Genomic DNA, 14,731 nt, shown 5'->3' on the forward strand with positions numbered 1-14,731 from the left:
CTGTATGTCACTTCCTTGCTTCTAATATTCATGCTCACCCTGGTATTTTTCCAAACTACCTTAAGAACCCAATTAAGAACTCATATTTTTCTCACCTACATCTGGTAAAGAAATTATTGAAATCACTTCCAAATTTAAAAACGGAAAAAAGCTCCGGTCCTGATGACATCGATCCTAAAGTTAACAAAGATATTGCACGTTTCATTATCAAGCCCCTCTCCCATATTTTTAATCTTTCTTTGTCTTCTGGTACTTTTCCGTCATCTTGTTCTGTCAAAGGCATTCGTTACAATCGATCATACAATCCTCCTATCAAAACTCAAGTATTAAGGCATCCGAGGCATACCACTTTCCCTTCTTACGAACTACCTGAATAGGCCTAAGAAAGCAATTTACTTCCTATAACTCCAACTTTTCTGAACTTCTTCCTGTTACATGCGGCGTTCCTCAAGGATCCATTCTGGGTCCCTTCCCTTCTTAATCTATGGTAATTACTAATCCATGCTACTCATTTTCATTTTCAAAATTTGGACCGGTGATGTGGAACGAACTCCCGTCTGTGATCCGGGAACAAACCACGGTTTTAAAATTTAAAAAAGCCCTCAAAACATATCTATTTCCTAAGAAGTAACTCATTGTTGGGTCTGCTGATGTAAAGCGCTTTGATCATTTTACACTAATTTGGAAAAGCGCTATATAAATAAAATAATAATAATAATAATTTGTTGATGATTTCAACACTCTAACAAGAACCTTCAATAATAAATCAGCAATGTTTCAAACTCGTTCAAACTAAATAAGTTATCACTTAACATCAGTAAAACAAACTACATTCACTTCTCCACTAGCAAAAAAACTAATAACAATCCAAATGCAAATATATACACCGATCACACTCCTATTAAACATGTTGAAAGCACATCATTTCTTGGTGTTCAAATAGACAAAAAATTTAACTGGAAGCCTCATATATCTAAAATCTCTAATAATATTTCCACAACCATTCGTGTACTAATAAACTGAAATCTACATTAAATACCATCTTAATTGATATAATTAATACATTATTTAGTTTAAACATCTTTTGAAACTAACTTCCGCGACACATTGGGCCGTTTCGGCTCAAGAAGCGAGTCAAATTAAGGCAGAGGCGTCGTTTACCGTATCTAAAGAGCCAACAACATCGGCTAGGGTCGAGGCCGACTAGTTTAATACAAAGCCGTCGAATAAACTAGGCTACGTAAACCATACGTTGAATTGTTTTTATTTCCTATTTAATTGCGTTTTGGTACTTTAAAAGGTCATATGTGTTTTTTATTTTTTTTTACAAATATAAAGTTTAAATAGGCATATACTTTTTTTAATTGATTTGACAGACATTTGATAAACACAATATTTCAGATTTAACAGTTATTTCAAGTTTTTCATATTCCGTGAATTGGAATTATGTTTATCGTTAACTTTCATTTTGACAATGTTGCCATTAAAATGCATAAAATGTGTTGATGTGTATAGTCACTTTATTGGTATGTTTCCCCAAAGAAATGCATCTCCTACATTCTCCTTAATTATAGCAACATCTACGGTATCATGCAGGCCTACTGTAGTTTACATTAGGCCTATAGCATCCGATTATTTTTAGGTAACTGTATCAATACCGATTTGTATTATATAGGCCTATTTGATTTCCTCCACAAATTTATGTAAATACTACTTTTAGGTCACCCGCTGATATACGTACTCAACTGCATCAATACCTATTTACCATGATATACATTTAATTTCCTCCACAAATTGAGGTACATAGGCCTACATATAGATCTATAATAAGCATTGAATTTGCCTTCTCACAGAAAGTTCGCTGTTTTCAGGGCTTTTTCTAGACGTATATTCGCAATTGAAATTGATCGCAACGCAAAGTGAATGATCAAACAATCGGCGGCGGTTACACAGAGTACGCGCATCTAACGTACGGCAACAAAATATTATCGTCATTTTAATTAGTCACGTTTGTTTATCGGACGAAAAGATTAAAATCGTTTTGCTCATTGGTATAGCATATGCTACGAGAGAGTCCGACCAATTAGAGGTGCCATTTATCATGCATTTTAAGTGCGAGAGTACGATTTTCCGGCCATCTAGGGGTGTAATTTAACCAAAATCACAGATCCTGGCTACGGTCCTGAATTTCCTGCATTCGAGTTTCAAAACAAAGTCAGGTTTGATTTGATTTTATTTGATTTATTCAATATAGGCTCATTACAATTACAACAGAATACATAGAAATACAAAAAGAAACAAAAAGCCAGGATTGTCAAAAGCGAACCCAATCAACAGAAATAAAATATAAAATAAATATAATATAAATGACGAAAAAAAATTATAAATTAAAATCAAAGAGGTTATGACAAAAAAATACAGCAGGGATCAGGTAAAATCAAAAGAAATAGTGTTGGTGAAGACTAGTCTCGAATTCTTGAAACCTGCCAAGGAGAGCAAGCTCACTTAAATCTGAGGGAAGACCATTCCAAAGTTTACAGAATCTAGGAAAGAGTGAAGATTGAAAACAGACAGTTCGAGCAAAGGGTGGCCTGAATAGAAGATCAAATTTCTGACGAAAAATAGAAGAAAAAAATGAAGAAACATCGAGATCAATAATAGTGTATAAACATTTGACAACAAAGATAATAGTTTGGAAATCAATCCGAGAAGTCAAAGAAGGAAGATGAAGGAGAGCTAATCTTTCGGCGTAAGTAGGACGTTCAAAGTTTTTACCCGGAAAAAAGTATCTTGTAAGAATGCGTTGAGGTTTTTCAAGGAAATTAAGATGGGAAGCCAAATGTGGAAATCACACAGGAGCACCATATTCCAGAATCGGACGACACAAGGATTTGTAAAGCAGAAGAAAAGAGAAGAATGAGAGTCATTGGTACCAACAGTACGACGGATAAATCCTAAAGTCCTGGAGGCAGAAGAGTGATCAGCTAAAATGTGGTACAAGAAAGGGTACTATTAAGGGTAATGCCAAAGTATTTATTGCTGTTAGTGATAGAAGGATATCATTAAGAGTATATGGGTAGAGAGTGGGATTTCGCGAGCGAGAAACTTGCATAACTTTACATTTATTGATGTTAATTTTATTTACGTTGGACCAAGAAAGAATATTGTCAAGATCAGATTGTAGGATAAGGGAATCAGAGTTAGATTGAATATTCCTGAAGACAACAGTGTCATCAGCATATTGGAGAATATTAGATTGAAGACTAGAGGGAAGATCCGAAACAAAAATATTAAATAACAGAGGACTTAGTAGAGATCCTGTGAAACCCCAAATGTTACTTGGGCCCAATTAGAGGAAGAACCATTAAAAAGCACTCTCTGTGACCGATCGACCAATTAAGTAAGAAGAAATTAAATTAAGTGTAGTGCCACAGAAACCATAGTTGTGAAGTTTTTGAAGAAGAAGAGTATGAGAAATCTTATCAAAGGCCTTGGACCAATCCAGAAATATAACATCGGTTTTAGGAGAATTACGTTTATCAAGATTAGAAGCTAGGTGATGGTAAAGTTGGGAGACATGAGTAATAGTTGATCGTCTTGGCACGAAACCATGTTGGGCTTTAGGAATAAGACATAGATTAGTTAGGTGAGTGTTAATATGGGTAGAAAGAAGTCCTTCTGAAAGTTTACAAGGAATAGAGCAAAGAGAAATAGGTCGATAGTTTTTAAGTGTTGCACGATTACATGATTTGAAAACTGGTACTACATTAGCCCTTTTCCAATCAAGAGAAAGTGACAGATTATAGATGTTAGAGAGATATGAAGAGATAACAGGACCAGCTAATTTAAGAAGTGATGGAGAAATATTGTCTGGTCCAGGAGATTTATGTACGTTTAACTTAGAAATGGCTTCGGAGACATTAAAGGCAGAGACAGAAAAATCAGTAATAGGTGAGAAGCCGATATGTGAATAGCAGGGAGATATAGGAGTAGGCCTATCACCAATGATTGACGTATGAGGAAGTAACACAGAGACATCACAAATTTGGTTTACCGTAGACTCAGTCACTTCTGTATCACCAACTAACGTAACAATCAACAACAATGTAAAATTAACCACTAACGTAACAAAAATCATAATGTAACATTAACCACTAACGTAACAAAAATTAACGACCAATGTAACAATCAATTAACCACTAACGTAACCAACAGTTTAACCACTAACGTGACCAAATTTAACCACTAACGTAACAACAGGAGAAAATGTTAAGAAATATTAGACTTTAAAAACTTGTTTGTTTTGAAAATTGGAAATCCAGGAATTGAGTTTAGTCCTGTTTGTCGGTCAGCTCTCTTTAACTGGATAAAATAATGTTGTTACATATCTTATTATTTCTCGTTAAGAGAAGCTGTTCCTTAGGAGAAGTCACTAACAAGAAATAGTAAATTATAAGACGTGGTCCCTACGAGAGGTATGGTCGTTTAAGAGAGAATCGGTCGTTTAAGATGAGAAGTGGTTACTTACGAGAGGTCTTATAGAAAACCCTACAGAATATATATATAACGAGAATTGGAGCAACATCTCTGTTGAAATTAATTCCAAAGGAGGGAAAACGGATATTGAAAAAATATCAACATTTACATTGGACTTACTTAAATAGTTATACAAAGAAGGCAACCCAAAACAGGTATACGTCGTCCAATTAAAGATTCTTTTGTACGTGTGTTTGGCAAATAATTACTCAGTTTGATTGGAGTAATGCTATATATTTTGCAGACAAATTTTATAAATTGCTTCCCTATCGTGGTATCACATTTAAAAGAGGATTACAAGCCATGGTTTAATGTGGGTATAAAGAAATTGATTCGTAAACGACATAATGCCTATAGACTAGGAAAAAATGAAGAATTCCGCTTTTATAGAAATGAGGTCCGCAATCGTCAGATCGGATAAGGCCGACTTTTATTCAAAATCAATCGCTGCCTTAAGAAACAAGGCCAACAGCCATAAGTCGCGTGCTCTCAGAAAAAAATGAACTTTCAAAAAGTAATGTACTTTAAAAGTTTTCTGTACATCAAAACAGTTCAAAAAGTACAGAAAAACGCAAAGTGATATCCGACAGACCGACCGACCGACAGACCGACCAACATAGTTAAAACTTGTCTGTACATCAAAACAGTTCAAAAAGTACAGAAAAGCGATAAAACGCATAGTGATACCGGACCGACAGACAGACCGACAGACCGACAGACCGACCGACATAGTGAACTATTGAGTCGCGTCCACCCACGCGACTAATTGTCTGTACATCAAAACAGTTCAAAAAGTACAGAAAAGAGATAAAATGCATAGTGATACCGGACCGACAGACAGACCGACAGACCGACAGACCGACCGACATAGTGAACTATAGAGTCGCGTCCACCCACGCGACTAATTGTCTGTACATCAAAACAGTTCAAAAAGTACAGAAAAACGCAAAGTGATATCCGACAGACCGACCGACCGACAGACCGACCAACATAGTTAAAACTTGTCTGTACATCACAACAGTTAAAAAAGTACAGAAAAGCGATAAAACGCATAGTGATACCGGACCGACAGACAGACCGACAGACTGACAGACCGACCGACATAGTGAACTATTGAGTCGCGTCCACCCACGCGACTAATTGTCTGTACATCAAAACAGTTCAAAAAGTACAGAAAAGCGATAAAACGCATAGTGATACCGGACCGACAGACAGACCGACAGACCGACCGACATAGTGAACTATAGAGTCGCGTCCACGCGACTAATAATGAGCCACGCAAATGGCACAAAAAGATCCAAAAAGTATTATTGCATATACTTTTCACGGTGATGGTAAATGACCTGTTAAAGCACGTTCCGGAGAGATGGAAGTTCGTGGATGATTTGACCATCGGTGAGATTAATCGTGTACCTCGAGGTGGTGATACTACTTTGGTTAGTCATTCTCTTCAGAGTCATCTCGATGCACTTCAGATCTGGTGTGATGAGAATGACATGCAACCTAACCCTGCTAAATGCAATGTAATGCATGTTCATTTTATGAGGAATGAACCCAATTTTGTGCCTTTAACAATTGGTGATGTTATAGAAGAAAAGCCTGTTGTTAAGTTACTGGGTGTCTTCTTACAAAAGAACATGAAATGGGATTATCAAGTTAAATAAATGATATCCAAGTCCTCTCGTCGTTTGTTTATGTTATATATTTTAAAACGATATGGTGCACCTCGGGATGATCTTGTCTTTACCTATATAACGTACATCAGGCCCTTACTGGAGTATGCTATTCCTCTATGACATTCAGCAATCACTAAACAGCAATGCACCCAGTTGGGATTTGTTCAAAAAAGAGCCTTGAAGATCATCATCGGCTATAACTACACGGGGTACCAAGACACTTTAGAAATCTTGAATGTAACATCTTTACAAGACAGACGGTTAAGTGTCTTTACAAAATTTGTAAACATTCTGGTGACATCTGGGCGTTTCACTTCGTGGATACCTGAGAACATCAAGCCCGAAAGGACTTTGCGTTTCTTCAACAAGTACAGTGCACATAGGACTAATTGTTATGGAAATTAAACTCTTCCTTGTGCAATAAATAAATAATAATACATTAATTGTATTGATACTTGGAATTAATAAGAGAACTTATTTTAAAAATAATAAATAATGAATAATTTTAAACCTGTATATTTCTGAATTTATAATAATTAGATGAAATAATAATCAATAATTTTAAATTTGTGAAATATTATTTTTTGTAAGATGTAGCCTAATTATTGTTTTTTTAAATTTTAATTTTAGTATAGGCCTATATGTTTTATATCTTTATCTCTGTTATTATTGTTGTACTTTTTGTAAACTCATAAGATTTTCAACTTTTGAGTGTTATACAAAATAAATAAAAAAAGGAAAAAAACAACCGAAAACAACGGTAAACAACCGAAAACAAACCCAAAACAAACCCAAAACAAAATAAACAAGAAATATTTCTTATAAAAAACGCTGCTCAACATTTTAAAATTAATCATTGTTCTTTTTTCAGATATATTAATGATTAATTATTAAAAAGATATCCTTAATCGCAAAAATACATACAAATTAAAGATAGTTCTTTAATTATGATTCACATGCCCATTTAAAAATAGTCAATTTTGAACTTTAAAGATGTATTGTCCCTTTGTCAAATTCCAAAAAAATTAAAATTAAAAGATTTCGAAAAAAAGTGGGTCATTTTGAAGTATCATAATAGTTATTAACTTTCACCAAAAAATAGTCGGAAAAAAAATCATTTACCTAAAATACAGACGTTTTTTGGTTCAAAAAATAACTTTGACTTCCCGTCAAAGTTTTCGATCGAAACATATCTCATAATGCAATGCGCATAGTTGGCTGCTTTGTATGCATAATCATAAAACTTCCTCGCGATCTGTGTGAAAACACCTTCTCAAGTTGTAAACAATCTTAATTAGCATCATGCATGTATACTCATGGTTTGAAATCTTTGTTTACTTTGTTTTCCAGACGAAATGTAATCAAATTAATTTAGCTATTAATTGTCTTGAATTTTCGCCTTAAAGTGAATAACTTTAATATTACTTTGAAATGGCCAATTAAAATTTAGTATATTTTGACCTTCATTTTTTTGTGTTTCAAGCATGGAGTAAAGAAATTCTTTACTCCATGGTTTCAAGGGACAATACATCTTTAATGTGCTGTATGTGGATGTGACCTCAACCTGTTGCATGCAACTGAATACTCTCTAGAGACAACGTGACTTCACGAAAATTCTTCCCAGTCTGTTGACTCGCGTCAACCAATCAAAGGGCGAGAATTCAAAATCATTCAACCGTGATTTGGGTCCAACTGCAGCTGGGATCTACAAGAGTTTAAAAAGTCGCAAAACTGTCGGCCTTAGATACTATAACTGCTGCTTGCTTTAGCTTATGAAAGAGCAGCAGCGTGAAAAATCTAAATACCGAAAACAAATTTGTATACATTTTTTTTTAATGTCGCCCTCTATTGATGAGGGCTAAGATCATACAGAGAGAAAACCGCGCGCGCAAAAGCCAAGGAAGACCCTACGAAATGGTAGTGTGCACAAAATACAACTCAAAATCGTACAATTTCAATGATATACACCATAAACTACATTTACTTACAAAATCTATAAACACATTTCGTTTTTAGTCTTTCGATTTTCAAACACAAAGTATGATTTTACATAACTTTGCGTTTTTGTCACTTAGGCTAAGTTAATGAAAAGTGATTAAGGATAAAACGTTATTTACTCGACTACGGTAATTTTACTGAATAGATTTTATTGTGAATCCTTTAACGTGAGGTTGTTTTAAGTACTGTATACTATATATAGTCCCTAATATTATCAATGGCAATATTCTTTAAAAATATCATTTTTGTATTATTATCTTTGAAAATCTATAATTAAAATTGATCATGAATAACCATAGTCAATTTACTTTCTATACTATGGATTAACGTATTCACAATTATTGTGAGGAGTAAATGCGCTGGTTTCTGGATCAAAAATCGAAAGACGAAAATTAAAATATTTTTATAGATTCTGTAAGTAAATGCGATGTTATCATTGATTGATTGTACGATTTTTAGTTGTATTTTGTGCACCATTTCGTAGGGTTTTCATTGGCTTTTGCGCACGCGGTCTTTGCTCTAAAAACACCCATCAGTAGAGGGTGACATTAAAAATTCATATACAAATTTGTTTTCGGTATTTAGATTATTTTATTTTGTTTTCGGTTTTTTGTTTGTTTGTTTGCGGTTCTTTTTGGTTGTTTATGGTTGTTTTCGGTTGATTATGATTGTTTTCTGTTATTTTCAGTTGTTTTCTGTTGTGTGCGGTAATTAGACTGACCGACCAAACGAAAACAAAACGAAGTTGCAAATACCTACCAAACGAGAGTATTGTTAATTATAAAAACCCACTTTTTATAGCAAAAATTGTCCGAATTTAAAAACGATGAATTTTGCAACAAAAACTGAAGTACCAAAAACGAAAGTATCTATGCACGCCCATATTGCCGTTAGGAGAAGAATGAGTATTGAACAACAGCCAATCGTTGTTATTTGTATTTTTCTTAATTATCTTTTTAACATAAAATTTTTGACCGAAAACAAAGGATATCACAGCCTTACTATAAATAAATATGAAATATGTGTGAACACATTTAACATAATATCAAAGGCTCTGATCGATCGGTAAATGTGATGTTTTCCTAAAGTATTATGTTAAATCTATCAAAGTAAGAAGAACACAAAAGATAACGATCTGCTGTTGCTCAATATTCATCGTTCTCCTATTATAGGCACTATGGGCGTGCCATAGATACACTCGTTTGGTTTCAGTTTTTGTTGCTAAATTCACCGTTTTTAACATAAATTCGGACGATTTTTGCTATAAAATTTGGGTTTTCATAATTAATTAACAATTATCGACTCTCGTTTGGTAGATATTTTCAACATTCTGAGTCTCGTGTTTGGTGTTTAGTAGGACCCGGTCACTACACTGGATTGAAAATTTCAGTTAGAGTCATTGTATATAATATAAAACACGATGTCAAAGACAAAGAAAACCACTGTACTTAAAACCTCAAAACCAGTTGGACTCTAGCATTAGAAAATACTTTTATTCCATTTACATCCTATCCTAAGCAGTCGGCGGCCGTTTCGGCTGTAAACCCTCTCTCCATCCTCTCTACTCACCACCATGCCCGTGCCTCTTTTGTTTTATTTATTTTAATCCAGTCCATTCAGGCAGCGCTTTCCTGCCTTATATTCTATTCACTCCCCCTTGCACCGAAGAAGGGCTAGTGTTTCCTGAAGCTCTGATTTTTTTGGCTGTTTACTTTATCGTTTTGTTAGCGTTTTTTTTATTCTATGTGTATCTCCTTGTGTAGATGTACATATTATTATAGTGATAGTAATAATTTGCAATAATGTTTAAACTACTGTAGCCTAAATATTTAGGTATTTTATATAATAGATATTGTTTAAAGATTATTGTCCCCCTGAAAAATTGTTGTTGCATATTCTATTTTAATGTAACATAATAGTTATCCACTTTGACCAAAAATTGGATCTGAAAAATATATATTTAGGCCTACCTGAAAAAATGTAATTTAAAGCAAAAATGGTCAAATTGGCTGCCAGCCAACAGATTTTTGGTGGAATTTTAACATTTATTTGATCATTTTATAAGTGAAAACATGATTTGTTTTCGTTTTTTTTTTCTATTGAAGTGTTAAAACTGCAAAATTAGCCTACATATTCAAAGTCTGATTTAATTAATCTTCATTTTTCATGTTTTTTAGGGACAATACATCTTTAAGAGAGAAATGTTATATAATTTAGGCTACTATAAATGATTTAAAATCTTAAAAAGATAACAATAAAGGTGGGTGATTCCGACAAAATACAAAAAAAATATATAAACAAATTGGTTTCATATCTTCAATATATCGCGGTATTTAAATCAATAAATTACTATATAGATCATTTCAATTATAAGTTATAGTTCGACATTCATGACTCGAAAATGCATGAATCATGCTGTTCAGTTGAATACGAATACTAGCAAAATAATTAACAGAATAGCTTTCACGAATACCAGCCATTTAACTGAGCCGTGGGAATGTTTCGTCTCCCAAGGTTTTGCTTTATTCTATCAACGCGTCACGACCCCTCGTCGTCATATAACAATATCTTTTCATTCATTCATTACGTTGCACCTAGTCCTTTTATAACCAATTACAATAACTCTTAGATATTTTATTGTGTGCATCTCTCAATTTATATTAAGACCCCTTACGCGACAGTGCGAGTTATCTCATCATACGAATTACGATGTTTATCTGTAAAAAATTGTTGATTTTTAAAAAATAATCTCCCTACTGAATCCTGTGCAAAAATAATTGTTGGATACAAAGATATCCATTGCGGCTCCCACAGGAATTATTAACCTGCGTCGAGCGATCAAACGGTAATTGTGTTCTATTTTACAAATTAAACACAAAATCAATTAGAAAACAGAATATTACTTGACAAGATATTCACACGCATTATGCGTGTTCACAGTGAATGAAACTAACAAAAACAAACGCAGGGCCTATATATTGATGAGTTGTTGTGCACGCTTCGAGGTGTTGTCACCTGCTTGCAGTCCCAGTTAGAGAATAATCGGTTACGTTGATAAAATATTGATAAATGAGGATTTTCCCATCAATTATTTAATCTATCTGTGTTTTTTTTAATAAGCCAACTTGCATCACAACATTCTCGGTAGGCCTATACTCACTGTATAGATTTCTCCAGTATCAATTCAATTCATTTATTTTCCAGAAGACAAAGGCCTATAATACAATATAATACAATCAAAAATACAAACACAAGAAAACTAACACCAGTCTGGCAGATTGTAGAAAAGTGACGAAGTCACTATATGGTGAGTACTTTCCTTCTGGTGACAAAAACAACAAGTTAACAGCAAAAGACAGTATCATAGGATTACTTTCAATGTAATCGTAAATCAGCTGAAAAATTAAATCAAGCTTCAATACATCTTTTGGGAAGATATTAGTAATTACTGTACATGATTTTAGAGCTTTATTTAAAATCATCGTCCGAATGCCAATTTCCATCAAGTTGAATGACAAATTCTATTTTTCGAAACAGTACTATATCACGGTATGCTTTCAGGTGAAATCAATTACTTTTATAGTTTAAGTGACCATTACAAATATTATATTGTCACTCAAAACATGAACATCAAAGATTAATAAAATCAGACTTTGAAAAGGCCTTAAAACAGTTTAAATAAAGTTAATTTAACAAAAAAAAACATTAGAAAATGTACATTTTTTCAGGTAAATAATTTTTTCCCCATCCCATTTTAACATATTATTATTAGGTATATTTAACACAATGTTTCTGTACACATATTTACAGTTAAAGGTGGCTTAATTTGATTACAAAATAGCCCTAAGCTTTACAAATAATTGACAATAATAGGGCTAAAGTTGACTCAACATTTTATCGTTTTGGTGAAGGAGGGCCTACCGTATACATTATACTGTATAATTTATAAGAAAAACTAAAACGAGTCAAAAAAATCTTAATTGTCTTATCGCTAATATTTGCCGTCTGATTGGTCACACCATGGGGTTGTAAGATGATATTAAGTTCCTTCACACATCGTTCCGCTAAAAATAAAGATCGGTGCCTGTTTGCGAAATCGTAATCATTATATATCAATAGAGTCTTTTTTATTCAAGTACAATTTATAATCATAATCTACTCATTATTTTCGTTCGTAAAGCGTGTGAGGTTTAAAAGTAATTTGCATATGAATAGACAAACGTTAACAAAATTACAACGGCCATGCAGCGCGGAAGGATATCTGTGGAATTCGTCTGCGCCTCTGCTTTGTGTTCGACCCACAACTAAAGTTTGTTGTTGGATAACGAAAGTAAGGTACTATATGGTATTTAGTACAACTATTGGTATTGTGTTTCAAACATTCATGGCTTAAAAGTGGAACATTAATACTTACTTTGGGATATAATTGTTTATTTAGTACAGACTGTTTTGTATATTTACATTTACTGGTATGTTATAAGTGGAAAATATCTTTAAAATATCGTCTGCAGGATGGACCTGCGTGATCGCTGTCGGACGCTAAATTTTGTTCCGCCATTCAAAACAGTTCTATTGATTACGATTGTGCTTAACCTCAATGGAGGCCTATGGGTTACTCTTGCTCAAGGTAAGTAACGTTTACAGTAAGTAGTTTATGGGGATACAGAATTTAGTAGGCCTATGGTTTATCATAACTTTTGATGACTAACACTTTACTATTATAGTTTGTTTACTTTTGTTTCTCAAACTTAACATTCGATTTAAAAATATGAATGCTAACTAAATATGTCGGTTTAACTTTATATAATATACTGTACAGTATGATCTACTCTAGGCCTAGCTAGCCTAGTGCTACTACTCGCGGATACCCGACTACTATACTGTACTTTTGAATTACCACCTACTAAAATTGTCTATAAATGTAGACCTATATTAGGACCCCTATATTATACTTGCTAGTTTAGACATAATTTAAGGTGACTATTAATATTATTACTTTACCAAAAAAACTCTTGCACAGTTCATTCGGAATATACTAGGCTATGGTATTTATGTGGGGCTCCTTTGACCCAAAATACTTTTAATTTAGTTAGAAGCATAAAACTTGGTATGGAAACTTGTATAAAAAATATTAAAAGATTTAGGCCATTTAAAATGCGTTTAAAATTTGACCTCAGCTAATGTCTGATTTCTCAGATCTCGTAAACATGAAAATAGCAGTTTAAATAAAGTTAATTCACTTCCACAGGAAAAAAAAGAACAACTAAATAATTGCTTTCCCATCCCATTTAAACATTATGTATATTTAACACAAGGTTCTCACCAGCATGTCATGTGTGGGTTACTCCGCTAGCCCATGCATTTCATAAGGTCTGGAAAAAATTGCAGTTGTAAACAATCCTAAGATTTTCTTTTTGTGAGGTAACAAGGTGTGCAAAATTAATGAGTACATTTTGACTGATGGAGGACCAAGTTGTAAATTACTCGAAAGCATTATAAATAAATACTATTTTTGATTGTACGTATCGTTTTCTTCTTACATGTTTTTTATCTACTCGACGTGAATATAAATAGAAATTTCCCATGGTAGAGGCACGATGGCACTTACTTCATGGTGAACCTCAATTAACTAGTATGTAGGCTAGGCCAACTTCTAAAAATAATATAGCAAACGTCCAGTCGATTCAGAAACGATGCCGACAACAAAAGATCGTTAAAATTCTAAATATATTATCAGAACGTCGATCGTGCAGACCTAGACATTTTTTTTGTCATATGGCAGGCCTGGAAACACAACGAAGATCGTGTACAGATTTTGTGTCGCATGACATGAAACGTGAAACTCTCTCTAAATTTACTGTTACCACCCACCACATGTCGCACATGTTTGTTTTCACTCACAATTCTGGTCGGCGTTTGAGGGGCCGCCGGGTAGCTACCGAATACTAGGCTAGGGCCATTTTCTTTACACAGTCACATGTCGTAATAATTTAATAGGCCTACAGTATGTTAAATCTTAACATGGAATATATTGATTTTGCATATATTTTTTTTATGTTGACGTCGGTGTATTTATAATTTGCTAAGCCAAGGTAGGATTAACCCATTGACCCCATAAGTTTATTTTGCTCCCCTGGGACCTAAAAAGCATATGTTACATAATTAACTCTAAATTTTTTTAAAAATTAAAAAAGAAAAATAATGCAAAGGACATTTATTTTCAAATACAGTATTTGGCGGAGTATGGATTATGCCAATTTGTAATTTATCTTTGGCTACCAAATGCACAAAAATTAATAAATATTTCATAATAAAACTCATCTCTTCATCAGAACCTATTTCTTCTCTTCAAAATAAGGCCAAACTTGACCATTATGAAAGACCGGTCTCGAAATTATGAAGAAATTAGTAGACGGACTCATCTGACAATGACATATGGGGCCTAGGCTTATCGGTAGGTGCCGCCCCGAGAGCATCGTCGCCGCTGTTTGTTCACCGGGAATGTTGAAAAAAACATCCCT

General features: G+C 33.8%; 1 protein-coding gene across 1 annotated transcript in view; it reads left to right on the forward strand.

The window, feature by feature from the left end:
* Nucleotides 1-12,537: 12,537 nt before the first annotated feature.
* The window catches only part of LOC140046566 (uncharacterized), a 74,447-nt gene continuing 72,253 nt past the window's right edge, over nt 12,538-14,731 (forward strand). The window contains exon 1 of the mRNA XM_072091259.1: nt 12,538-12,837. Coding sequence (XP_071947360.1) covers nt 12,723-12,837 — 115 coding nt within the window. The 5' untranslated portion in view covers nt 12,538-12,722. The remainder of the gene's footprint in view (nt 12,838-14,731) is intronic.

Source organism: Antedon mediterranea, chromosome 4, assembly GCF_964355755.1.
Source record: "Antedon mediterranea chromosome 4, ecAntMedi1.1, whole genome shotgun sequence".
In the NCBI taxonomy this organism is placed as follows: domain Eukaryota; kingdom Metazoa; phylum Echinodermata; class Crinoidea; order Comatulida; family Antedonidae; genus Antedon; species Antedon mediterranea.